The sequence below is a fragment of the Corvus cornix genome, chromosome 1, assembly GCF_000738735.6.
Source record: "Corvus cornix cornix isolate S_Up_H32 chromosome 1, ASM73873v5, whole genome shotgun sequence".
NCBI lineage: Eukaryota > Metazoa > Chordata > Aves > Passeriformes > Corvidae > Corvus > Corvus cornix.
In genome coordinates this window covers 76,419,256-76,446,933 of record NC_046332.1, presented here as the reverse complement: position 1 = coordinate 76,446,933, position 27,678 = coordinate 76,419,256, and the positions used below count along the sequence as shown (strand labels likewise).

General features: G+C 42.7%; 1 protein-coding gene across 4 annotated transcripts; it reads left to right on the top strand.

Moving 5' to 3' along the window:
- Window positions 1–38: 38 nt before the first annotated feature.
- On the top strand, window positions 39–27,556 carry DCT (dopachrome tautomerase). 4 transcript variants are annotated; one of them, XM_039556077.1, is made up of 11 exons: window positions 39–55; window positions 6,911–6,996; window positions 9,305–9,433; window positions 9,717–10,513; window positions 17,680–17,979; window positions 19,445–19,545; window positions 20,579–20,745; window positions 22,349–22,528; window positions 22,634–22,769; window positions 24,172–24,373; window positions 26,269–27,556. In XM_039556077.1, the coding sequence occupies exons 4-11, from the start codon at window positions 10,213–10,215 to the stop codon at window positions 26,448–26,450; spliced, it is 1,569 nt and encodes a 522-aa protein (XP_039412011.1). In that variant the 5' UTR covers window positions 39–55; window positions 6,911–6,996; window positions 9,305–9,433; window positions 9,717–10,212; the 3' UTR covers window positions 26,451–27,556. The 4 variants fall into 4 exon arrangements, with proteins under 4 accessions (XP_039412011.1, XP_019138199.2, XP_010392359.2 ...); XM_019282654.3 differs by lacking the exon at window positions 39–55 and adding an exon at window positions 166–283 and having other exon boundaries at window positions 10,279–10,513; XM_010394057.4 differs by lacking the exon at window positions 39–55 and adding an exon at window positions 166–283 and having other exon boundaries at window positions 9,751–10,513.
- The last annotated feature ends 122 nt before the right edge of the window (window positions 27,557–27,678 follow it).

Genomic DNA, 27,678 nt, shown 5'->3' with positions numbered 1-27,678 from the left:
TTCGCCGTCTCCCACTACTGACGGCGGGAGGGACGAGAGAAGAGAAAGTGAAACTGTGCGTGAGGGGCGGGATGAGTGGGAGGGAAGGGACAGGGAGGGAGAGGGTGGCTCCAGAGGGCTGGGACGGGGACAAGGACGGAAGGGTTAGTGGTTGCTTCTTGCCAAAATCTGGAGCGCAGTTCAAAATTTCCCGGACCTCACTATTCCTCTACTGTCAATAGATGGCTGAAACTGCTTTACTTCACAGAAAGCTGAAGGAATAGCTTCGAGGCCAGGAGAACTGGTAATTAATGTCACCTAGTCTTTGCCGTTCATCTGTTTCCTCCTGTTCCTTTCTTGACTTGTAAGTTGAGAAAAACAATTTGGATTTTCTGAAGCATATTTTTAAGGAGGGCGTTTGGTTTTGATTTGAAGACATGAAGAGGCAGAGAGTTCATTGGTTGTCTTTGGTAATTTGTTGCAATTTTTTCAAATATATACTTTAATCTGGTCCTGCCCTCTGTTAAACTTTTTCTCTGTTACATCAGAGATCTTCTTCGTACCTGGCATTTGGTAGTCACAAAACTGCCAAGTCAGCACCCAGCTTTGTTTCAGTAAGCTAAAGAAATTAAATTCTTTGATTCTTTAAGACATATTCTCCTGCTTTTGGGTAATTTTTTTGGTAACCTTTTTAATACACTGACATCAGAACAATACACGGAAAAAGGACTTTCAATATTGGTGTCACTACTGCAGCAGTAAAGCATCTCCTTACTTCTCTGTTCAGCATCTTTCATCTATGCATGAAAAGGTGTCACTGGTCCTTTTCTAAGCACAGCATCACATCATTGATTTGAATTACTTGTCTAGTACGAGGAACACTCACTACAGACAAACATCCTTTTAGTACAAAGCAAGGGTAGTGGTACTTAGATCCCTACTAATAAGACAGATAAGGGGTAGTGTAACTGCTAATATTACTATTTTTCCTAAAGATTTTTTAAGGTTTTGAAATAACATTAAGACTGCACACTTGAGTACTCAGGGACAGAAGGAAATGTTAAAATGATCACTTACAACTCCTCTGAGTGTGATATCAAAAATACTTTAATTTTTTTGCAAAAAGTGTTCAGTTATTCATCAAAGACTTCTCTGGTGCTTTGGGGATGAATTAGGGAGGTATTAATTTCCTGCAGATATGTGATCAAAGAAGGAAAAAAAGAGAATGGGTGCTTACTTTTTGGCCTTTTCCACACTGCTGAATAAAAGAGTCATGGTGCAAGCTTGGATGCTGGATCTTTGACTCTCTGCTTGGCTTGTGCAGTGGCACCCTGAGAGACAGCTTGTCCCAAGGTCGTTTGCTATGGAGGGGAGAGCTGGACACAGTGGAGACAGCGGCCAGCAGGTGCTGCTCAGCTGGGGGGCCTGGGTGTGGCCCCAAGACTGCTTTTATGCAGTGGTCTGGCTATACCCACCAGTGCTGCTCTGGAGGTTTGGTCCCCCCTGCCTCTGAGTTCCTTGAGGGGCAGGAAAAGAGTGGGTCACCCTCACCCCCTCAAAGTGTCTGATTTTTAGCAGGAGTACTCAGGCACATGGATCTATGACAGATATGTGCTGTGGTAATGTCTGAAATTTCTGTTTTAAAGGTAAAGATAATATTACCTGTAATGGTAAACCCGTTCTCAGAGCTTTTGTAATGTTAAACAGAAATTTTGTGGATCACCAAAATACTAAAGATGATAGCCATGGGGACATTGAGAAGAAAATATCTTTTTTGTTTGGTGTGGGATTTAGATTGCACACACTGAGTAAAGCCTAAAGTCTTATGTGGAAGAAGAGGATAAAATTAAGAGATAACCTCAATTCTGGAATTTTTAAACTTCTGTCTGTTTGATTTTGCAGGCTTGATGCAGATTTCTAATGTGGTTTGGCAGGTTCTGTGAAAAAGCCTCAAGTGTTGCTGCTTTATTGCTTGTCAGAGAATATTCAGGCATTTCTTCATTCAGCTGTACGTTCTTTACACAGTCGTTTTTGCTGCACTCTAGGGCTCTTCTTGCCAGCAAACATTTCCATTTATTTTTCTATCAGCTTCTTCCCTAAAGAGGAAACCCCCTGCTAGGACACAAATACAGGCTGTCTAACTAAGCGTTTATGTTTCGTCACAAAGTTCCTTCTCTGCAGCTGGGAAGCTTCTCTGCTGCTACAGATATAGTTGCATATGCTTTTTTAAATGTCCATCAAATACTGAAGTTGACACCTCACAGGGACTCAGAGGAAAAAAAAATTTACAATGTCTTTTCAGCCTTATGCAAAGATTCAAAATCTGGGGATTTGGTCCACACGCTTTTTCCATGGCCATCCTTGGCTCCTCTTTTAAGTGAATGAAAACTGGGGCAGAAGGAGAGGATCAGAGAGAGGTGTACCCCACATCCTAGCTCTGCTGCAGGCTGCAAGAACTTGCAGTCACAGAACACGACAAATAATGAAGCTTAAAGCTTTACTGTGAAATACCTCTATTTGGAGTTTCTGACAAAAGTTGCTGTGCCTGGTGTTTTCCATAGGCTCAAGTTCAGGTGTTCCTCGTGTGAAATGCTCCTCTTTTTCCTCCATGTCCCCTAAGTTGCACATCTACCCGATTTAAAAAGTCTCCTCCTTGTCCCTGAAGGAATTTCTGCACTTGATATATGTTTCTGTCTTTTCTACCTCTCAGCAGTAAAATTTCCTTCTCTTTGGATTAAAAATTGGGTTTGTTTGATAGAGAAGATTTGTTTCTGTCTCTTGACTGAAAGGTTTCTGACTTTGTCTCCCTCACTGTTTATGGACATCTGGTGAATCTCATTTAGTTACAGAGTGTGACAGATACAAGGGGTTTAGAAAACATGACTCGGGAGTCACATTTAGGTTTTTTTTGTGTTTTAATAACAAATCTTAGTTATAGTGTATTTGGTTTCTGATCCTGTAGAAGAACTAGAATGGTGTTTTTCAATTTTTTGGGAAATAAATGCAGTCAAAAAGACAACAAAAATTTTCAGCTGATGATGCATTTCTACAATCCGATAATTTGTATTCAAGTCTTTTATTTCCCCTGCCCCCCTGTGAGTGAGAAGTTTAGGAGAGCTTTATCCTGTTTGAGTTCAGCTCAGGAACCTCATTTAAGGAGGCATTTTCTGATCCCGTTCCTTGGAAGTTTTGGGTTGTGGTTGTTGTTTTTCCCCCCCTCCTTCTTTTTTCTTTTTTTTTTTTCTCTTTCCCAGTGATATATTCCAGAGTTCCTACTTTATGCTTTTCTAGGAATATAGGACTCATATTCCATTGTAACGTAGAACTAGAGAATTTATGGTACAGTTAACAAGGCAAATTTGGGGCAGTTAAGTGAAACCTTAGCCTTCAGTCCTGCTATGGTCATCAATGCTGTCTTTATTCCTCAGTGAACCTCAGGGGAAACATTATATTTTTTGTTTGAATGTGTGTACATCCTCTTGCTTAAAGCAAGGGAGCATTCATTACTTTGTCCAACAATGGTCTTGGAATTTAGACTACATATCATGAGGGATGAATATATTTTGCTCCATTTAATATTTTCTATTGGGATAAGTAGTAGCATTAGTATTTTGAGTAAAAACTGTGAGAGAAGAGTGTCTTCTGGAACAGGCTCTGGAAAGCTGAATGTAAGGTTCCAAGCAAAACTATACTATGACTCTATAATTTCTGATATTATTTCAAATACTGTGCTTGTCGTATCTTTCAGGGTTTTTTTTTAATGCGGTACGGAGCCAGATCTGAATTTCCTTCTTCATATTTCTTTCCCTGTGACAGGGACGATTTGTTGCCAGCTGAATTGATGAGATGAGAGACTCTATCCTACCTATTTCACTTCACATTTTGTAAACTGACATACATCTACTCTATGTAGATCAGGTCCTCCCCTACCACAGCCATTTAGTGATATTCATTGGATTTCAGAGACATTTAGAATTTTAGTGTCTGTCTGAATTCAAACTAGTCACCCTCACCTCCTTTTACGATCAAGGCAGAGAAATTAGGACAGAAGATGTTGCCACGATGCAAGGTCTGTCTGAGAATGGGGTGTGTTGTTCCCTGGAGGTGCTTCTTTCCTTCCATAGAGTATTGCTGAATGTCAGGGTAACTGAGATTTAGTTCTCTTACCTTCCAGATTCTGGCTTCCTTAAGTGAATCATACTTTATATTCTAAGTCTGCCTTTATTGTGAGTCTGGGCTAGAAGATGATGAAATAATTCTGAAGATAAAGATGTCTTTGGGTAGGTGGTTACCACAGCAGCAGTTTAATCTGCCAGTCAGCATTGTGTTTATCTAAATTATAACTTGTTTAAGCTTATATCCATGTTCCTGCATAATATGGACACTGGAAAAAGTGTGCTTGGCTTGTTTAGTTAGAAAGTGACAGAGTTCTGAGTCTCATAAACCAAATGATGATACTCTAGCATGATCACCGAAGAAGTTTCTCAGACATCTTGAATGAGTAAGTAGGATGAAAGAAAGATCTTACAAAAGAAATGGAAGTACTCAATTATTATCTCAGACAGAAATGCATAAAACCACAGTAAGGCAACACCTGACTTAAAAGGGTAAAAATGTGTCTACAAATAATGTTTATTTAAGGCTGTGGAAAGATCTGGCAGAGCTGACGCAGGCATGTGTTACCAGAGCAGTGTAAGAGTGTAGGATCTTCCTGTGCAAGCTGTGCAGAGTACATGCTTCAGCTAGCACGTGTCTTTGGGGAGGGGAGAAGCAAAGTGCTAGCAAATTCAGAGCTTTGGAAATGTGTGTCTTTAAGTAATTCCCACTGCAGTCAGCTCCAGACTTCTGGGAAGCAAGTGTAGCCAGACCACAAGGCCCAGTGAGGAATCCATGAAGAATCCAAGAGGGATTCATCTGTCTAAATGTAGACCTCTCATGCATATTGGGTACCTACCACTGAAACCAGTGCTCCCTTTACAAGAAATAAATAAATTGAGTTTAGGCCTTGTGTGGTGCAGTTCATACACTCCTAATGTGAGTACAGAAAGCAGGCCAAGTGAATTGCACCTAAACCCAGCTATTTCTCTCCATTAAGAGAGTATCCTACAAAGGAAACCCTGAGTGACTGGTTAAGTGTAGATTTCAGTAATCAAGAGAAGTCTAACATCAGGTGAGATAAATTTCATTCTCTGTCACTTCGAGGCCTACAGGTAAATCCACAAAAAGATGACATGTGAAATTGGTGACGCAAGGAAAGGTTGAGTATCTAGCATCCAGACTGATAGCGTACAGCAGCCTGTGGTTATTGAGGAAAGAAAACTCATGGAAGACTGTGAAACTGTCTTTAACTTAGGTTTAATTCCTGGCTGCATTCATCTGGTGTATTTTCCATGAGACCTGAGCAGATTGTTCTTCTCTGAGTTGCTCTTCTATTCTAACATGTGAACATGTTGTAGCATATAAATTGATTTTCAGGAAAATAATTCCATGCATTAGAAAAGGACTGGATAAATAACTTAAATATGAGAAGCCAGGAGATGATGAGACTGTTCATATGAAGAGGGTTTCTGTGCAGCAGCAGGATCATGAGATCTTCAGAGCTGCTCTGACATTCCCAGATGTTGTCCTCATTCTCCCACATACAGGACAGGGAGACAAAGGGTAAGGTGCTGACAGGGCAGTAGCTTGTGTTGAGAGATCCCAAGGACATAAATTTGCTAGGAGACTCAGGAAATGTAGAACACACACAGGTGTCTGAAAGCCTCTGCTGCAGTTTTCCTTGCAAAATTGTCTTTCTTCTTGTTATCTCTTAAGTCATTATGAATTATCATGTAATTTATTTATTCTTTCTGTTGATATACTGGTTTTCACACAAGTTTATATGTAGAATGTTTTATTTTGACCAAAATTCTTTCCAAAATTCCACAGGCTAAATACTTTTCTGGCTTGATACTAATCGGTACTTGAGTAGAGTAGAAGGAGCCTGAGAAACAATAGTGTCATTGACAAAGAAAATGTGAACTTGCTGCCTACTTACTAGTCAGGAATTCTGTATTACTTGTGTGAATTGTGTTTAGTGATTTCTTTTTCTGTACCTTTGAGCATTCTTTATTTCCTCTCTTGCCACAAAAATACGTGAATGTACTTATCCCAAAAATGTGTTGGCATATGGATATATTTCTTTGCCAGCCTTTGATGACAGGCTGAGAAGTTTTCTATTGGGGGTGACCCTGTGCATGAATCCAGACTGCAAGGTTGCTGAAATACTGTTTTCTTGTACTTTCAGCATAAATCCTAACTATTGTAATTAAAAATTGAACACAGTTTCAGGTGTGGTAGCCTGACCCAGTAGCTCAGATGTGTGGTGTGGTGGGTTGATCCTGGCTGGATGGCAGATACCCACCAAAGCCACTCTGTCATGCCCTCCTCAGCTGGATAGGGGAGACAGAATATAGAGAAAGGCTTGTGGGTTGAGATAAGGGCAGGGACAGATCATTCACCAGTTACTATCATGGGCACAACAGACTCAGGGAAATTAGTATAACTTATTACCAGTCAAATCAGAGTGGGGTAATGAGAAATAAATTCTTGAAAACACCTTCCCGTCATATCTCTCCCTTTCCTGGGCTTAATGTCACTCCCAATTTCTCTACCTTCTCCCTACCAGCAGTGCAGGGGAACAGTGAATGGAGGATGTGGTCAGTCTATCATGTCTCTTCTGTTCCTTCCTCCTCAGGGGAGGACTCCTCACAGTCTGCCCCTGCTTCTGCCTGGGGTGCTTCCCACAGGAGACAGTCCTCCATGAATTTCTCCAGTATGAGTCCTTCCCACAGATGCAGTCATGCAGGAACAGACTACTCCAGTGTGGGTCCCTGCAGGGTCACAGGTCCTGCCAGCAAGCCTGCTACAGCAGATGCTCGTCTCTCCACAGATCCTGCCAGGAGCCTGCTTCCCAAAGGGTCACAGCCCACTTTGGGCATCCACCTGCTCTGGTGTGGAGTTCTCCCCAGGCTTCAGGTGAGTCTCTGGTCCCCTGTAGACCTCCATGGGCTGCAGGGCCACAGCTGCCTCACCATGGGCTGCACCAGGGGCTGCAGGGGAATCTCTGCTCTTGAACCTGAAGCATCTCCTGCCCCTCCTTCTTCTCCTTGGTGTCTGCAGGGCTGTTCCTCTCACATATTTTCACTCCTCCCTCCGTCTGCAGTTGTTTTTTTGCAGTAATTTCTTTCCCCCTTTTAAATCTGTTATCCCCAAAGTGCTACTACCTTTGCTGATGGGCTTGGCCTTGGCCATCTTGGAGCCAGCTGGCACTGGCTCTTGTGGACATGGGGGAAGTTTCTAGAAGCTTCTCACAGAAGCCACCCCTGTAGCTCCCTGTCTGCCAAACTGTGGCATGCAAGCCCAGTGCGTGTGGATAAGGCAGTGCAATCACAGTTTGGATCATTGGCATGGCTCATGTGCTCAGATTTGATGCCTGAAAAGTCCTCCCTTGATAGTTCAGGGCAGTAGTACCAACACACAGCACTACTCATTTTTCAAGATGTAGTAAAACTCGATAGTAAATAGAAAGCCATTCAGGATGCTAATTTGCAAGCTGAAATAGTGCTGATTCTGTGCAGCCCCAACAACAGCTCCTTTATTTAAGTGTGATTGCGTGGGTAAAATGGAGGAACTTCTCAGTAGTGATGCACTAAGGAACAGACAGTGCCTGCTGGTTTCCCAATGACTAATTGAAAGATAACTGTCTTTTTGTAATTTTGTTCAGTGTATTCCTCATGGTGTGTCATGCAGCAGCAGAGAACCACCGTTGTTGGCGACACAGTGACACCAGGATGTGGGATCTGTCTGTCCTTTTTCCATTTGTCTGGGTACCCCCCTCCTAAAATGCTAATGCATTACTGAGGACCAGAGACTAGTGCTACATCTATGCCAGAAGAGCATGCTGTAGTGTGCTCCCAGTTTTGTAAAATTACATAGTTGTGATGGAGGGAAGTAGTCATAATAAAAGCGACACGTGTGCCACTCTTCTACTCACAGTTCTCTTTCCCCTGCACACTAAGTAATTTCCATGTCATCCTCTACCTGCTATTCCTTTTCTCCACACTCCAGCTTCTCTGAAAACAGCAGATTTCTCCTTCCTCATGTACTACATTAGAAGCCCATTTTCTTGTCTTACCTTATCTTGCCTGCCTCAGTACCTCCCCTTTTTCTGCCCTGACTCTTTCTGTCTTGTATAGGGTCTCAAATAGCAGTAGGAACCTTCCTATCAGTGTCTGAATTGAGCCATCTTTGACTAAAATGGCTGCTTGGACGCATATTTCTATTTTTGTATAGACCCATCAGTTCAGGGGTTTGATTGGTTAGCTGAATCCTATCTGTATGTTTTGAGTTAATTTCAGTGATGCTGATAAGTGAGTGTTCACTTTAATTGCTTTCAGATAGTATGTGGATAATGTGGGTAACCAATGTCTTTGGTACAAGACATTGTCTAACACAGATTCAAAGACAGATCCTTCACACACCAGAGAGATGTATTTGGGTGCTGAGTAGGATGGGGAGGAGTATAGTTCAGATGGTTTTTGAGCCAGTGCTTCCATTCATAACTCCTGAGCTTCTTCAACATGTTTTTCCAGTGCCTATTCACAGTTTTTGTCTTTTTCACGTTGTGTCAAGAGCAGCAGACAAAAGCCAATTCCAGGTAAATTGAATCCAAAGTGAGGCGAGTTGAAACCCATTTCAGAATACATGGTACTGCTAATTCGCTTTATGCCTCCATAAATGAGGTAGAATCATAGTTCATCTGTCAAAGAGTAAGTTTTTGATATAAAGATCTGAGAACCTAGAAGTGCTGATGACAGTGTCCACAGTGTGGATGAACTCTTTAGTCTATATGATGGCAATAATTTGCTGCATAGATCAAAAACTTCTTGTGGCAGAATGGTGAGGTTGAACATCCATATTGAATAGCACAGACACGACCATGGCTTTTTTCATTATACATGCTTATAAAAATGGCTAAACAACAGAGCTGTTGTTTAGCTCTGTGGAGGGGGAAGGTAGTGAAAGCTTTCAGTGAAGCAGGGGGAGTTGCCAGTTTTTATTTAGTATGGTGGACCTGAACTAATAGCTGTTGCTTCAGACTCACAGAACCACTTATCATGACTTTATTTTTGTTTATTAAATTTATTGCTCTAGGAGTTGCATTTAGGGCAAGAAATGCTGCATACTAGGAGCTTTTTGAGGATATTTTTGTCAGTGTACTGAACAGAACCACTTACGTGCATGTCTGGTGTGTGGATCAATCTCATAGACTGTCTCCTGCCAGGTGGGTAATAAATGCTCAGCTGTGACAGTTCTGAAAGTCTAACAGCCAGACCAGCTCTACAATGACCTCTGATGTAATGATGGGGAAAGGATTTGAGAGCAAATAAGGACCATTCACTCTTTAAAACAGGTAAATAATTTATTTTGCATGCAATAAGGCTATTAGGAAGGAAACCTTTCTTCGCTTGCCACTCAGATGTTTTCAGTGCAAGCACTGAAGTTCAGCAGTTGGCAGGTGGAATCTCCATCCCAAATTTATAGTACCACATTTATTAATTTTTGTTAATGATGCACCTCTATCCTCTGCACTTCCAGTTAGTTTCCACTGCTACTGCTTTAATGGAAAGTATTATCTTGCAGTGAATGAACTAAAAGAGAAGAGGTTTCCTCTTCTGTTTATCATCTGTTTACAGGGTTTTGATTAAAAGAATAAATGTGTTTCTCCAGCCACCTCAGCTAAAACAAGACCATCAATTTCTCAAAGCTCATAAAAGACTTGGAGAAATAAATCTGAGGAATTCACTCTCCTGACAAGCTGCAAGAACCTGCAGAACTTGCTTTCACACTGGCATCTTTTCTGCCCTTGATGTCATGTGCAAAACACGAGGATTTGTGCTGTGCTAATCCCCCTAATGAGGGCTTCTCCCAACCTCTATATAAACCCTGCTCAAAGCCGTGGCTGCTGGGCAGGCACCACAGAGTCAAAGCACCCGTCTTTTGAACTGCATTCAAGGCAATTAGAGGCCGGGATTAAACAAACACCCAACACCAGCATCCTCAGCAGCAAGAGTTATTATCCTGGTTGGCCGGGGCATGGAGCTGTGGTGAGGCCAGGCTGTCCCACAGTAGAGATCTCCCTGCTCTTCTCACTCAGGTTCAGCCGGGAGGCAGAGCCTGCACCCAGCTGTAATGGGAGCCCTGAGGTGGCTCTTCTGGGCTGGGCTGGGCTACCTAAGCTGCTGCTGTTCCCCACAGGTGCAGGCACAGTTTCCCCGTGTCTGCATGACAGTGGAAGCCCTTCGCCTGAAACGCTGCTGCCCGCCCTTGGGGACAGAGCCAGGCAATATCTGCGGGTCCCTGCAGGGCAGGGGACAGTGCGAGGGTGTGCAGGCAGACACTCAGCCCTGGAGTGGCCCCTACACTCTCAAAAATGTGGATGACCGGGAACGGTGGCCCCTCAAGTTCTTCAACCACAGCTGTCGATGCACAGGTGAGATGGGTGCTGGGGGGAGGCTATGGGGGTGGAGGGGTCTACTAACCTTGCTCCAAAGGCCAGAGACATTCCTGGTGGTGTAAGGCACAAAGAAGGCTTCAAATATTACCATTTTCCTAAAAATTCATCCATATTGACAATACTATTAGTACTTTTTCAGAGCAGCAGGTTTGAAGAAGTGTTTTCTCTCACATGAGCTTTTATGTTTTCCTCTTTGCCTGTGGAGTTGTCCTTGTAGCCAGTGATCCCCTTTCTCTGCAGGGTTCTGGACCTTTCAGTGCTGCTTTCAAACCTCTATCACTGCTGATCTAATCACAAGTGCAGTGAAGTTGGATCGGTGTGCATTGTTTGAAGATTCATTCCTCATGGACTAGTAGTTTGCAGCATGACATAGCCCTGTGCACTGCAAGTCTCCTGATGTCAGGCCAGGGCGTTTTCCAGGTTTGTTAACTAAATCTGTCTCTTACACTGATCCAAAATGTGTCTGTACAACCACCAAAGAGGCCATCCCACGCTTTTCCTCCTCATCTCCAGCTATTCCTTCTCACTGTGACTTTACATAGGCTCCTGAGTTTGCATGCTGGAGGTGAAATGGATCTGGGAGCAGATGTGCTTGAAGGTTAACCTGGCCAAAGGGAAAAGGTTCTGATGAGACCACTTCACTAATGCTGGCAGGAGGCAGTGAGCAGGAAGGTGAGCTCAGGGCAGGATAAGGTATCAGGATCCTTTCTCAGCAACAGCCCTGGCTGAAGGGGGGTTAAAATGAGCAGGAACTGCACCCTCAGCCCAGACTCCTGTGCAGGGCTGGCAGGAGATGGCACCACTAGTCTGGCAAAAGGCATGTCCCAGCCACTGAAGTCTCTTCCTAGGCCCATTTCAAATGAAGCCTGGGATTTCTTGTTGAAAACATCAAGTTGTTTGAATTTTCTAACATGGGAAGAATAAACTGCTTTCCTTCAGCCTGATTCTTAGAACAAGCTGAACGGTTTTGTCTAAAATATACCTTGGCTCTCACTACCAAAAAAGCCCGGACCAATCTGAGAAGGCAGCACTGCAGAGAGTTTCAGCCAGAGGTTAAATTTTCCAGTGCAGTTATCAACTGGAAACAGAGAGGTACTGGCAGATGACTTAAATGGATACATGGTGTTGCTGAAACGCCTCAAAATAATAGGCTTTAGAGTATGCATCAGTTTTTATCTCTTCCTTGACTGTATTTCAAATGCCTGTGTGAAAGGACTTTTCCAGATGGTTTGCAAAAAAAAAAAAAGGATGCACTTTTTTTTATCTCAAAGGTTCTTATATACCTCCAAAACTTAAGTCAGGTATCACAAACAGACACAGATCCTGGGTCAGAAGAACACTGAATCACATGGACATACACCAATATTTATGCAGTTAATCAGAGCATCAAAACCTGGGAATAAATTGGAAGAGCAGTGGAGACAGACACGGTCTGCATAGTCAGACGTTAATTTGCTTGTCCAAGTAGAGATAAGCCCTGGGATTTGATATTTGCAGGACTGGATCCCAAGTTACACGAACAGAATGTAGCGTCCTTTCCTTCAGCCTTACTTCTTAGCTGGCTGCTCCCCTCGTCTCTTTAAAACCCTCGGATTCCTCTCTCTCTTTGCAGTTTTTTAAATCTAAATATACCAGTGATAAAACAGTAAGTGAAAGGCATCCTTAAGCATGACTTTCAGAAAGTTTTCCTGGGCTGTACTCTGCTTGATGCTGTATGCAAAACCATTTCCGGGAGAATGCTAAGAAGTTCACAGCCGTGTGGGATTTGAATTAGATCTGATGCTTTTACAGTGCTGGTGATCGTGGCTCAGTGTCCACTAGGGTTTTTTTGTGTTTTGTTTTTCCACTCAGTTTAATACACTGGTTGGTTTTCTGCACACCAGCTGTAAGTGGCGTGACGTGTGGTATTTATTAGGCATCCAAAGTTATGCTAACTGTGTAACATAATGGTAGGTAACATATGGTAACATAATTTAAACATTCTCATTCAAAGGGACATGGAACAGTGCACATCTCTGCTATTAAGGTGTCCTGTTTTCCAAGTGAATGTTATGTGCAAACTGCCTGTTTGGAATGGTTCCTGTATTGTGCAAACTTCAACCCCACCAAGGCTCTTTCTAGCACTTTAACAAGACAAACAGTCATGTTCCATCTTGGCACTGTTTAATTTATAGTTTAGAAATTGTGTGAATGATAAGCTATGGGAACTCCAACTACCATGTGGCTGATAATTTGGTTAGATGGTGCCAACTGAATGTGTCACATAGCTAATGGCTATTTGGTATCTATCCAGGTCTGGGTCCTGAATATTTATGGCAACCGCTACCCCCCTGCCCCTCCAATCCCCCCCACGACAACCAGACAAACCAAAAAGAAGAAAGAAAATCCCAAACACAAGTATGGATGAATGGCTATAATGGGATCAGATAATTTTTTTTCCATTTCTAGGCTTCAGCAGATAATATGCATTAGTTTTTCTTTAACTAAGGACAAATAGAACAAGATTAGAACAAAAGAAAGATCCAGCTTTGCTTCCCACTTTTTGTGCCAAGGGCCATGGTCAATCAGCAACTGCAAGTCTGTTGTCAGGATGCTGCACATTTCACTCAATGTGTTGGTTTCAGCAAAAATATCATCTCTGTAAAAAAAAAATGGGGTTATGGCATGAACGTAGTTGGAAGGTAGCAAAGAGTTTTTAGTTCTCGTCTAATTTCAGTTTTGAATTTATTGAATGTGTTCTGCAATTGGTTTGGGTGCACCTGATATTATTCAATATATATAAATTCTTAAACTGAAATGACCTGATGACAGATCCTGACAGTGTGCAGTACTGTGTGAAGGGGAATGTGCTAATTTGTTTTTGAATAAGGTGTACGTGTTGAATTAGACCAAGTGATGGGTACATGAGTCCAACCTTGAATATCGAGACTTGTAGCTGTTTACACAATAAAGCAATATTTCAGTGATAGCTAAATTTAGTTTATAAGAAAACTGTTATAGAAGTCTTGTGAACTAAATGCTATTTTGAATTCTAAATGATAATGTTGTACTGCTGGGATAGAGGTCTGGTATAGCATTTTAAAAACACAGTACAGAAGACTATTGTGAAAAACCACTGCAGTCTGTCATGTGGTTGCTAATGCAGATTGTCACAGTGGTTAAACAATGACGTAGTTTGAGTTCACTGAGGACTTAAACATAATTATCATTCTTTTTTTCTGCTTCCACTTTCTAAGGTTTACATATGGGCATGTGATGAACTTTGCTCTATTTTTTAATAGAAGCTTTTTGGTTGCCCAGGCAACCTCTGGGCTTGAGAAGAAGCTACAGTGGTGTGTGATGACTGGTGTTAGCATACACCAGTGATATTTATGAGCACATACCGAGTGTCAGGTCATTTAGAAGTGTGTTTTACTCAGTGCCGTGGCCATGGACTGACGCACTGGGAGAAGTAGCATGGTCACAGTGCCTACAGAAACAGCCAGATTCACCCAACTTGACTGAGGAAGAGCACCTTAAATGTTGCTGAGTTTAGGTACAGAAGAAGACAGCTCCCAAGGCATGTGATCCCATTTCCAGACAAAAGGGTGAGTGGAGAAGACGCAGATGATTTTTTTGACCAGTGTCAGCAAAATGGACATTCCTGGAAACAGTGGAACAAGCTGGGATCATCCAACAGAGATATGATCTCCCTGCTGTGTACCAGAATGACCTCCCACACTATGTTCTCTGGAAACCACAAGAGATGATAATAATCTCTGTTGTTCCTGGCATAGCCTCAGGAAAGTAGTACACTGGGTTCTTATGTGTTAGTCACTGAAGGTGAAAAAATGCTAAGGCATGAACCCTTCCATGTTCCTATAGTTCCTGTGTGCAAAAGGATCTTGAAAGGGTCTAACTGCCTTACTGAAAATATCTACTGTGTGCTATATACTGCTATCATGAGATTACTTTTCCTGCTCTCCTAGAGCTGTACCACCAGCAGAGCAGACAAGGAAGGTAAGCTGCAAGAGACCACCATTTCACAACACTGTCATGTGGGAAGTGCACACGGCAGTAAAGGAACTTTCTGGAAACAGTAATGCATAATTTCCAGATCAGAGGCCTGGTAGAGTGCTTTAGAAACAAATGCTGAAAGAGTGTTTTGGGTGGGTCATGAGAAAGCTGGGTCTGATTACTGCAGTAATTTCTGTTCGCAATGTGGGAAATCCCACAGACCTCCATCAGCTTCTTGCCATTTCAGCTGCTGCATAATGGCAGTCCTGTGATGCACAGAGTCTGTTGAAAGAAAATGACAAAAAGCAAGTTTTGATATCATGAAGTGTTGTTGTTTTGTGTGTTTCTGACAATAGAACATTGCCAAATAGACCTGAGGATGTGACAAAAATGTTCAACACAATCAGCAGAAATACTGCAGTGTGAAATACCACTTTGCCTGGAAATTGTCTCCTGTTTGCAAGTCTCCACTGCAGTCCTCCTCACTTAGTAACAGCTCATTCCCCATTGAAAAGTGACTGGGGAAGTGATGGAAAGAATGGACACCTCTAATTCCCTAATAGATAGGGTGGTTACAGGAGAAAATCCTGCAGAGCATCAACTGGATATAATTAGCACCTGCCCAAGGGAAACAGGTGAGAAGTCATTGTTCCACCTGGCTCCACATACATACAGTTGGAGAAAAGCTTCTTCCCATGAAGATAAATCATCATTTCAGGCTTTTGCAACTTTCTTCTCAGAGCCTGAGGAGGTGCATAGAGTATACCTAAAATATGGATATTGTCTGGTAAAATGATTTCAGGCATCAAGACCTGCACAGATTCAGAGGGCCCTTCCTGAGAGAGGAATAGGCACCATCACAGCCTCAACAAGTGACCAAGAGTGTCTTGTTCTAGTACCAGCCCAGACAGCACAGACCTGGCCCTGCACTGACTTTGGTTCTGTTAGTGCTGTATTTCACTCTGATGCTTATCCAGCACTGTGAGTAGAAGGGTCCTTTGAATGACTGAAGGAATAACTGGCAGTCTCAAAAGATGTTGTTGACAGATCTTTTTCATGGTTAATTCCTGCTTTTTCCTCCTTCTCTTAAGGATTGGATTGTACCTGAGTGTGAGGGGTCAACAAATGCTTTCAAGAAGTTCATGGTCCATGACTGAAACTTGAGAAGTATACAGGGCCTGATTAGGCAATGTTGCAAGATATTCCTAATTTTTGTCATCTGGCCAGTTCAGGCTGGAGTATGTGATGGGCCCTGATAGCTAGGCTGAGGCATGAAGAATGAACAAGCCACAGACAGTGGACTACACCAAATGATAACAGTAATTGTGCTGTTCTGATGGGACCCTGAGGATATTGTGATCCAATAAATCTTCCATGTTCACACCCCCCTCCCCCCCCATCCATACCATCCATACAATCATCTTTGTTTCATATAACTATAACCTACTTGCTTTTTGTGGAGTATGTCTTCATCCCCTTTAGCCAGTGCAGACCCCTGGCTTTGGGTGCCTTCCCTCATAGCTGGAACATGGCAGCTGAACCCAGCTGCTTCTACTTGCATCATGACAAGCGTAAGCCATACATCTGGGAATTGTCCTCATGGGATGCCATCAGGATGTGCATGATCCAAAACCTTGCTGAAGTCTTCATGCTTGTGGTCCCTAACCTTAGCACTGATCCTCAGCTTCATGATAACATGTAAACTTAGAGATCTCAGGGGCTCTGAAGCAACAATAACCAACCTATGGTTGGTCCAAACTCTACAGTGAATCCTCATATCATGGCAGGTCTCACAGGAGTCTGTCACAGATGTTTACAGTTCAGCAGCCCTTACCCTAAGAGCTAGACATAAGCTTCGGAGCCTTGTTGGTAACAGCCCTTGTAACCTTGGGGGTCTTTGAATTTGGTAATAAGCCCTGTAGCCCCTAACAATCTGAAATCTTGCTTTAATATTAGTTGTTGTTCTGGTCATAAGCTCAAGCCCACAGCTTAGGGACATCTGCCCATCTGGGAACTTTTCGTAAGACTCTTCCTCATCCCCATGTTAGTCCCGGATCTAGCAGCACCAATACGTGCGGTGAGCAGTGAGATTTTGTGGCATTTTGGAAAAAAACTGGCATGGTTGTTGTGGAGTGAGTGTGTGGGGAGTTGGAGGGGAGATTAAGGAGGGTTAAGGAGTCAGAGCAGGTTTTTGAGAACTGCATGGAGATCCCAGAGGAACGCTGGTTGCCGTTCCGCTCCCCCCTGCCCGGCAGCATTGCCCACTGTCCTACACTGCTGCAGCCTGCCAGCACACAGGCAGGGGGCAGGTGTGTACCGCAGGAATGGCCGGCTGTTCCCCGTCTCCCCCAGAAACCGGGAGCAAGTTGCAGTAGGGCATTTCTGCTGCTGCCAGCTATCTGCCACAGCGTGCAAGAGGCCACACTCAAGCAAGCTCTGCTTTCCTGGGCTCTTCCATCTCATCAGAGAGTCTGAGCTAATATCCTCGAGCGGACCTGATTACTTGCCTTAGGAGTGGTGCCAGCAGGGAACGACAGTAGTGCAGTGTTTCTCAGGCTGTTATTGCAGCACTATTTAGTAATGCTTAAAGCATGACCAGCAGCAACCCTGGTGCTTGTCCTGGTTTGTGTTGGGCCCCAGATACACTGTTAAGAGGCACTAGTTTCTCATAAGTTTTGTCCTTAGGAGAACTGTTTTGTTTAGGGATTTTTTTTTCTGTGCTTAAGGATCCATGTGAACTGACCCTGCTTTGGGTTTGATCCTGGAAGCAGAGGAGTACTTGAGAGCTAGTCGAGCAAAGCACTTCATCACCGGCTTAACCTCAATTGCTCAGCTCTCTGTTCAGTGAGAGTCCTCACGTGCCTGAGGGCTTTGCAGAGCTCTGAGCACCTCAGGGCGTCGAGCCCATTACCCAGCACTTCCCCAGCTGGCTGAGTGTGATTCTTGGCCCTGCTGTGACTCTGGGAATCGGGCCAGCCATCCTTCTGGTTAGTCAATTGGCAAAGCTGCCAGTCTGCTCAGCTGCTGTCCTTTCCAGGAACCTGCATCTCTGGGGAAGAAGAGCACTAATTCTTAATTCTTCTGCATTTCACTGTTAGTTTTCCCTGATTCATAACATCATGACTGATTGTTCTCTCTTGATCCAGGAAACTTTAGTGGCTACAACTGTGGTGAATGCAAGTTTGGCTGGACCGGCCCCGAATGCAACAGGAGGAAGCCAGCAGTTGTCAGGAAGGACCTCCACTCCCTGACAGCAGAGGAGAGAGAGCAGTTCTTCGATGCTCTAGACCGTGCCAAGACAACCATTCACCCAGACTATGTCATTGCAACTCAGCACTGGAGAAGTCTGCTTGGTCCAAGCGGAGAGGAACCACAGATTGCCAACTGTAGTATTTATAACTACTTTGTTTGGCTTCATTACTACTCAGTCAGAGACACGCTATTGGGTTAGTGCTTTTCTTTTCCAATGGGCTTTGCAGGTAAAGAAAAGGGTGAAAGTACCACTGCTGAACGAAGGTGTGTGCTTAACACAGCTGTGCTGCTTCATCAAGCACTGAGTCCCAGTAGTAGGTATAGAGTTGTAGAGCAGTTGGTGTAGAGACTTGTAGAGAAACAGTTGGTGGTGAGAAGCTGGTGGCCATCAGTAATCGAGGGAGATGTCCTTTGGACCTGCTGTGGTCTGGTCCCCCCACCCCATGGCAGCTGGAGCACACCAGTTGCACTCCTGGTGCATCTTCAATCTGACAGAGAGCAATGCACAGTCTTCACTTGAGTGAACTGAAGTGTGGTCAGGCAGTGACTGACTTCAGAAAGATGTTCCCAGTCCATAGGACAAGGTAGGTGCAGTGGCAGTGGGAAAGAAGTTCTGCAGTGGTGAAGGCACAGACCATGCAGAGATATTTGGGACCAGAGTGTTACTGCTTTCTGTGGCCTTCACCAAATCACTAAGAATGGGATTTGCCTGACTATCCACAGTCACCTTTTAAAACCAACCTAAGTTAGAGGTTTGGGTATCTAACCCCATGCTTTCTCCCAAATCCAGATTACTAGTCCTCATTGCTTTTCTAGACAGAAGTACCTATACCAGCCCCATTCCCCAAAGCCTACTTCTTGTAGGAGGAGCACCAACTAGTATGGCTTTTCTACCTGGCAGTCCCATGTGCAAGCTGAACAGCCCATATCTATCTCCTTGCTGGAGGGCGACTTCTACTCTGCGGTGGCTTTCATTCAGTTTGCCCCTCTGACACAGTTCCATTTTGCAGGGCTGAAGGAAGCAGTCTGTGGTCCAGCGAGAGCAAAGGTCCTTCAGGGGACAGGACAGTCATGTGGAAAGGGAAAGGGGCAACTTCTAGTGCTGCTGCAGTGGTAAATAAATACATATATGGCTTGAAGCTTTCTACAGTGATAAACCCCTATGCGGTTTGAAGCTTCTCACCACTCACCCAGCAAAAGGACAATACAAGAAATAACAAGCACAATTTGAAGAAAGTTGGAAAAGGATTCCAGATTACTATTGGCATGGAAAATGCTGAGGTTCTCTTAATAGATGGATGGTGTAAGTCTTGCAGCAGAGCAAGAGAATGAGATAATGCACATATTAGCAAGGAGTTAGGGTTTTAGAAAGTAAAACTGCTTTTTAAAAATCAAAATCCACTAAAGTGGGAAGAAATCTTCACAATGTCCAACTTTTTAGGGAATGTGAAGTTTTGAGAAGCACTGGAGCAAATATCCACAGAGGAGTTTGTTTCACTTGTCCCAAGTAAGTGATGTAGCTTCTGATGTGTGCACTCTTTTCAAAGATGCAGAGCAGAAGGTTCTTGTTTAACTCCTCTCCGGGCAATAAAAGAAGGTGCTGTCTTTCTCTCCAGCTTCGTTTGAAGCCTAAACACTTATTTTATCTTTCTTTTGTAGGTCCTGGTCGCCCCTTCAAAGGTATTGATTTCTCCCACCAAGGACCTGCCTTCGTTACTTGGCATAGGTACCACTTGCTGTGGCTGGAGAGGGAACTGCAGGTTAGCTGAACAGCCTTTCCTTTTCCTTGCACAGCTTCTCCCTTTTGCTCTGTCACCTTGTTGAACCAGCCGAGAGTAAGCTACTTCCTATGATAGTTTTCCCCCCAAAGTCCCAGGTGTATTTGCTTACTGATCTTATTTTTTTTTTTTAAGTGAAATTAGTGCTTTCTGAGTGCTGAGGACTGAATGGTTTCTCAGTGTGAACAGTGATGTGAAGGTTATCATGGAGATTTTTTCCCTTCATCTCCACAACAGAGGATAGAAGATGTGAAGTAACAGTATTTATTAATAAGATTGAAGCAACACCTTCATGTAAAACTTGGTAACTGATATTTTTTGGCTGATATTGGAGATACCATTCCAATGAAACCAGCTCTAAATATGACATATTATACATTTAATACATACATGTATTTAGCAATATGCCTTTTAAACAAATATATGTTTACATGCCCGAGAGTCAGTTGCAGAAGCATAGACTCATTTCCATTTGCATGACTTCTGTATTGGAGCCTTAAGATCTCTAATGAGAATGGTTGCTTATCAAAATAGTTGCAGGATCTTGCTTGTGTGAAATCGTATCTGGCAAGCAAGCACAATCAAATGCACTGTACTCCCCTATTAACACAAGTTCTGATTCCTCCCCAGGGCCAGTTTTCTGGAACGAAAGCCAACCACATGCACAATTTTACCCATTACCCGCTTACATCACTCAAAGCCTCTTACTTGCTTAAGGCTCTATTTATCTCTACTCCTGCTCTCCTGCCTGGTCTCTGAGTTGGCAGAAAGCCTAACATGGCCAAAGGAAGTGCAGCCCCACAGTAGGGGAACTAGTGACAATGTCTTTGCTTAGACTGATTCAATGCCACAATCTTTTGGAAGGAGTTGGAGCGGCACTGTGAAATGCAGGTAGCCGAAATGCAGAATGAAATGCACATAGAGTGAACTATCCAGTCAAACAGCTTGAAGGAGTCCCTTTCGTTCTCTTTCCTTTGGAGGTGATTCCCAGCTAATGCATTTCTGTCCCTTGCAGCGTCTGATGGGCAATGAGTCCTTTGCGCTGCCGTACTGGAACTTTGCCACAGGTAGGAACGAGTGTGACATCTGCACCGACCAGCTCTTTGGAGCATCACGGCCAGAGGACCCAGGCTTGATCAACCTGAGCTCCAGGTTCTCCCAGTGGCAAGTGGTTTGTAACAGGTATGAGAATATCCAGGGGAAGTTCGCATATGGAAAAAACCTTGTCATTCAGCATTGACAGCATGGACTGCTCTCTCAGTGTGAGGGAGTGGCAGGAAAGGACCCAAGACATCTTCTTTAAAACTGGAGATTGCCACCAGTTTATGTGTAGATGGTGCTGTGTAAACTTTCTCTCTCGTATTATGGAAGTATATTTTTTAAAGATGATTCTCCTAGTACAGGATTTTTGTTGATTTAGCCAGTTTATGGCTGCCAAAAGTCTGAAGAGTTTCCATGTTGGCAAGTATCTTTCTAACAAAGAAATGCTTGTGTGTTGGTTCTCTATAACATACACCCAACTCATCTCAGCAGCAGAAAAAGAAAACTGTTTTGGCATGTAGGATGCTAGAGATAGGCTGAAAAGTCTGCTACGTTGTTTTGGATGAGACCTTAACCCTGGTATATTTAATGCAGTTTGGGGATTGACTTTGAGGTATCTGAGATTTCACATGAAAAACAACACAGAGCCAGCTAGGAGCTTGCTGCCAGCTCCCTGTGGGAATGTGCTGACTTGTGTGAGAGCAAGGCTTTGACAGGGGATTCGGATGCAAGATTGGGGTGCTGTGACATAAAATGCTGTTGGTTACAATATCCATGCATCATTCTTCTCTCAGCTCAGGGGCAGTGTGCAGTTAGTCAGACAGAGGTACCAAAAGCTCAGGGTTTTTGAGTCTCTTTTTCTGGATACCGAAAGAGATATTTGAAATTCCAGCTTTAGGCACCAGTTGGCTTTAAGTCCTGCCCCTACTTTTTCTCAAAGATAAATAGGGCATTGGTTTTTTCTTGAAAACTGAAGTGACTAAATTCAGCCTTGTCAAGGTAAAACCAAGAAGAGCTTTTGTTTACTTCTGAAGTTTCTGAAAATGCTGTTTCATTTCACACTGAACAGCACAGATTTTTTTTGTTTGTTTCACAAGTGTTACAGTGTTTTTCTTCTCCTTCCCTCTTTCTCTCCCTGATATAACAGATTTGCTCCCCATTAGTTACTGGGTAACCCCTGCATGAGCAGGTTGTTCTCGAAGGCCCTGAAAAAAGAAGATGCAATGCATTGCTATTGCTTTTCTTCTAAAGGGGATGAGGGATGGAAAGGGAAACCCTCACAGCTCACATTTCAGTATTTTTTTCCTCTTTTTGTTAAGAGTTAAAAAATAGTCCTTACTCAGGAGTGAAAGTTTACCAATTCAAAGTTGAAGTCTGTTTTACATTGCCTGACAAAAACTCTTCTTCCAAAGCCCTTGGAAGGGGAGAAGGCAAGATGGGAGTTGTGCTTTCCTTTTCTAAAGCATCCTCTCTCTGTGGACAATGAACCTGGTAACCTTTGGTCTAAATGACTGATGATCCAGAGAGGAGGCAGAGCCACAGAAAGCCATGTTATGGTGACAGTCCTGCAACAAATTAATCTGCCAGGCCATGGGAGGTGAACTGAGCTGCCACAGGAGGTGTCCATCCCAAACCTCTGCTCTCTCACATGTATAGCTGAGGCCTCTTTATACTGTGTGAGAAAAAGCCAGCAAACAAGGCATCACCTTCTTCTGACTTGTGCCTCTCTCTGTTCCATGCTCAGTTTGGATGACTACAACCGCCTGGTCACGCTCTGCAACGGGACTGCTGAGGGGCCGCTGCGGCGGAGGCCGCCCCAGGGCTCCAGTGAGCAGCTGCCCACGGTGGAAGATGTCAGGAGGTGCCTTTCCCTGCAGGAGTTTGACAGGCCCCCCTTTTTCCGCAATTCCAGTTTCAGTTTCAGGTTTGTCCTTCAGCTCCTCTAGAGCTGGCTGGGTCACTGGTTTTCTTTACGAGCACATTTGTCAGCTAAATGTGGTTACTTGATGGTACTTTTACCCATCCACAGGAATGCGCTGGAGGGCTTTGATAAACCAGATGGAGCCCTTGACTCACCGATGCTGAGCCTTCATAATTTGGTTCACTCTTTCCTGAATGGGACCAGCGCTCTCCCTCATGCAGCTGCCAACGATCCCATCTTTGTGGTATGCCTTTTACCCCCAGCCTGATTGACCATGACTGTGGCTTAAAGGCACCTTTCTCACCAGAGATTTGCAGAAAAAGTAAAGCGAATTCCCTAAAAATTAGTCCTTTAAATAGAAAAGGAGGAATCCTTTATCTTTTCTTGAACACTGCCACACCTGTGTAAAGGTTGAATAAAAAGGAAAAATAGGGTAATCTGTAAAATATAAAATAAGATTCTAGGGAGAAGAGCTGCTATTCTGAGTCATGCTGCCCTGAATCCTTTCATTAGGTGGTATCTAAATTTAATGGCTTATATTACAATTTAACAGCAACAAGGTAAGGTGAAAGTGCGCCTAGTTATTTTAAAGCAGTAGATTGAGGGGCTTGTTTCTTTGCTTCAAAATGTACAGGCTAAAAGAATGTCCATCTGATATCAGGGTCTCTTGGGAAATAGAAAAAATGTGATTTCACTGGTGCATCAGAATAGTGCTGCCCTGCCATGAGCAGCACAAATAGCAATGTGCAAATAAAAAGCCAGTAGTTGACTCTGCTTATACATCTTTCTCCCCTAAGGAATTTGTGCCAATTTATTTTCCTCTTTGTTAGATTAAACCACAGTGTTTACATTACATATAAAAATTCTTTGTATATTATATCTATATATTATGTAGATATATTTCTTTCTTACCTTTAAGTTTTCAATCTTTTTTTTAAGAAATTAGTCCAAACACTTACATAGTGGTTTTCCAGATTGTTTCCCTAATAATTCTTTAATTCTTGCATTAGTTTATTTCTTACACAATGAAATTAATTTCAGTACGCTGTAATTTTGTACAAAAGATTATCTTCTATAGGATATTTTCCAGTTTTTTCCCAGGGTTGTAATTAAAAAACATGAGTACATCAGAAATTAGTTTCAGACATTCATAGTAGTTGTCTGAAACAACTTTCCTGTATTAGTCAATTATAGATCTATAAACTCACCTGATCAAATTCATGGGCACCTGGAGCTGTGGAGCTGGTGGCACGTGCTCTAAAATGAGCATGATGGAGTCAAATTTCCTGCAACTTTCCATACTTGTTCAGAGATGAGAAAGACTAAAATATATTTGAAAGGCACATTCACTGGAATGAGCTCAGTGGTTCCTCACCTGAGAAGATTCACCTGCCCATTCAATGCCAGCTGATGTTAAACTGTCTGGAAAAAGATCTTATTGTGAACGAGCAGCAACAAGAGTGTGTAAAGCAAAATGTCCCATGCAGAAGATGAGTTTAGTCTTCTCATGAGCTCTTCTGGTTTCCCATTCTGTAAATCCCATCTAAATTATATTATGTTCCTCCTGTGCGTTTGTTGAGTGTTTTAAAGGTGGTTGAATTCTGAAAGAGCTTAATAGACGTGCATGCCCATGGCCGGATTTGCAGGTCCTTCACTCCTTTACTGATGCCATCTTTGATGAGTGGATGAAGCGTTTCAAGCCCCCTAACAACACTTGGCCTGAGGAGCTGGCCCCCATCGGTCACAACCGGCTGTATAACATGGTCCCTTTTTTCCCTCCGGTGACCAACGATGAGCTTTTCCAAACTGCGGAGCAACTCGGCTACACCTATGCCATTGACCTGCCAGGTATGTCCCAGGACGCTGTTCCTGGCCAAGTCATGACACAGCTCACATTTTCCATGGCACAGGCATATATAAAATAAGGAACCTTTCACAAAATGCACATGTCTATTCACCTGCTCACTACCCAACATTAATATTTGGGTACCTGGAGAGATGTACCTGGGTGTTTTATGTTGTAAACCCTCCATTTTAAAGATTTTTCGTGTCCATAGCTGGGATGTGTCTTAGGGTTTGTCTATCCATTTGAAATTACCTTTGACATAAATCAGACAAAGACAAAATAGCAAGAAAGCACAGTATTTATGCACAAAATCCAAATTTTGCAAGAAGATATTAAAATACTTGTAAAAGGCAGAAGGGTAAGAACTGCATGAAAATCATGCTTCAGCTCCTTTCCCAAAGATTAAATCTAAGCAGTTTCTTTCTCCAGTATTACTTTGAGAGGCAGTAGGTGCTTATCTAACCTGTGTGGGCAGGAATTTCTTCTAAATGCTTACCATATATCTGTGGTTTTAATCTGTGGAGACTGTTTAAAGGTCTATAGACTGCAAAAGATTGAAACCCTTGTCCTCAGGCTGCATTCATGCAGGGGAGCCCTACTTCGTGGAGGCATGCTAGCTGCTTCTGCAGTGCTTTTCTCAGGGGCATCCCCAGAATTTCCCCTGGAAATTTAAACTTCCCCTCTTAGGGAGTTTAAGTTTTCCTCCCTTTGCACTAATGTCCCCCTCTCCTGCTTTGAAAATGTGGATGCCCCTTTGGCATGAGGCACTCAGAGAGGAACACGGGCAGCTTTTGACCCTGCTGCTTCTCAACTCACACCTAAAAATATTGTTAGTTCACTGTGAAGGAGGGTATCTATCCCTGTCTGTATGGCCTGTGTTCAGACAATAAAGCTTTTATATCCAAACCCTTCTCTTTCATCTAAAAGAATAGCTTGCTAATTGTACTTCAGGTAATCACATTAGAAATAAACATATATTAATACATTGCAGATTCTTACTTGAAAGGTGGTAAAGAGGTAAACAATTCATTTTGGGACTTTACTAATTTTTTGAATGATTGTACTCAACTTTTTTGAAGACTGCAGGTTGGGGCACAAGACTTTTAGTTGCTTTTATAGTCAGTGTGACATCTCCCTTAGCCATCTGTCTCCTCTAACCCATATGTCTAAAAAACTTTTAAATATGTGCAGTCCTCTTGAGAGTTTTTTTTTTTGGTGATTGTTTTGTCAAACGTGATTATTGCCATCTCAGTATATGTAGAATTCTTCAGAAAAGGAGAGCAGGCAATTTTTGCTTCTGAAAGCAGAAATGAAAACACAAAAATTCAGTCAAATGGAGCAGTGTTATTATAGGAATAAGCAATATTATCTTCGAAGACAGCGGTTCTTCAGAAGTGGTTCAAAATCAGCAGATGCGATCTGGAGCTGGTCAGCAGTACCACACTAAGTAGTGTTTTTAGTTAAAAGTTTGACAATAGGCTGCTTTGTGGTCTTTAGGAAAATTTGAGGGTTTTCTGTTGACCAAAATAGCTTGGAAACAGCTGTCTTGAAATGTCACTATAGAAAGAATTGCTTAAATCATTCATAATTTTGCCCAAATTAGATGAAAGAATGGTCTTTTTGTTTTGTCAGTGTTAATCTTTCCCATTCGCAACACTTTAATTTGTATGAATTGTTGATGTTTAAATTCAGCTCTAGACTCCTCTGGCAGGAAGCATCTCCAGCTCTGGTATGTGTCTCAGTTACGTGGTGTGTTACGAGCTTTCCCCGTGGCCAGTAGGTCACAAAGCTGCACAAGTAATCACAATTATCAGCATGTAGGAAACATTGCGTCTTCCGTGTAACTTGCAAAATTGAATGATGGGCTGTCCTCACTTCAGTTGTTTCATATTTCCAGGTTCCCTTGAAGAAACCCAAGCATGGGCTGTCATGGTTGGATCCACAATTGGAGGAGCACTTATAGCTCTGGCCATGCTTGTTCTGTTGCTTGTTCTTTTCCAGCACCGAAGGCACAGAAGAGGTTTTGAACCACTGATGAATGTGAGCTTCACCCCCAAAAAGTACATGGGAGAGGCCTAGTGCCCTCACTTTCTTTCTTTGCTTGCTCTTGTAGGAAGCGACCTTGATTGCCTTACTGAGATCTTAGCTGAGACTTTATCACACACTCCTTTGGCAGCTGACTACATTGTTCTCATTCAGGTTTTTCCCATTATCTTGTGAATTGTAACGTGTGAAGTCTCTGGGTACATATGAGCAAGGCTCAAGTCAGACTAGATTTTTTTTCATTATTAAATGTTATCTGGAGTGCGTGACACTTGTAAATCATCCTCTATTGATTTAGATCAAGACAGCTAAGAATCCAAATAGGAGAAAACCAGCTTGAATAACCAAGATAATTTTTCACCTCAATGTGTTCTTGATTTCATTTAGCAGTATTAAGATGTGCTGAAAGTTATTAATTCTACATGTATATTTGAATAACATATTATTTTACAGTTATCAATAAATATTCTGAATAGCATAGTCTTGTTTTGAGGTTCAAAATGTTTCATGCTGTATGACAAAATACTATAGGAACACCCTGGTTACAGTTTATTTCAGAAACATGATCAATTCTATATGTTATTTCCAATAAAGTTGCTGTTAGCAACACCAGGTAAACTCCGAAACTCCAATTCTCTGAAAATTTAAGAGCAGGATTTCCCTGACACCTATACACTCGTGTTTTACCTCTGTGTTAGCGACCTTGGACAGAAGTTGAAAGTAGGACTTAACTTTTTTGACTCTGATGCACTGTTCTATGTATCTAGACTTAAACTTCCAAATTTCCAAAGTCTGGGATTCAGGACTCAAGGTAACAGGATTAAGATAACTTTCATTACTCAGGTGTGCAGGTGGGGAATCAGGTTTGGATGTGGCAGTCGCCACATCCTAAACATTCCTTCATACATCCCCTATATATTTCTTTATTTAGACATAAGTTTGAAGCCCATTTGTGTGGTTCTTCTGTGTTGTCTTGGAACAGGTTTCTTTACATACCAAATGACGTCTTGAACAGATCCTGTCAGCTTTGGTGCTTGATGTATTACATTAATGGAGTGTTCCAACTTTGTGTATTGTGGAGTCCTGAGTGTTATAAAACTTTTGCTTTTGTAGCCTTGAATAAAAAAATTCAGTTAGCAACAGTTTCTGGCATTTCTTTTAGGCCTGCTCAATACTACCTGTGTGGACTAGGAAGAAGATGGTTTTCACATATACTTAGCTTTGAATATGTGTAACTCACAAAACATACCTCTAGAATGCAGAC

Bases quoted from the DNA above. Each gene is read 5' to 3' on its own strand.
- DCT (XM_039556077.1), top strand. From the start codon at position 10,213: ATGGGAGCCCTGAGGTGGCTCTTCTGGGCTGGGCTGGGCTACCTAAGC. The intron at 19,546-20,578 runs GTTAGCTGAACA...TGTCCCTTGCAG, and splicing joins GGCTGGAGAGGGAACTGCAG to CGTCTGATGGGCAATGAGTC. The intron at 24,374-26,268 runs GTATGTCCCAGG...TCATATTTCCAG, and splicing joins CTATGCCATTGACCTGCCAG to GTTCCCTTGAAGAAACCCAA.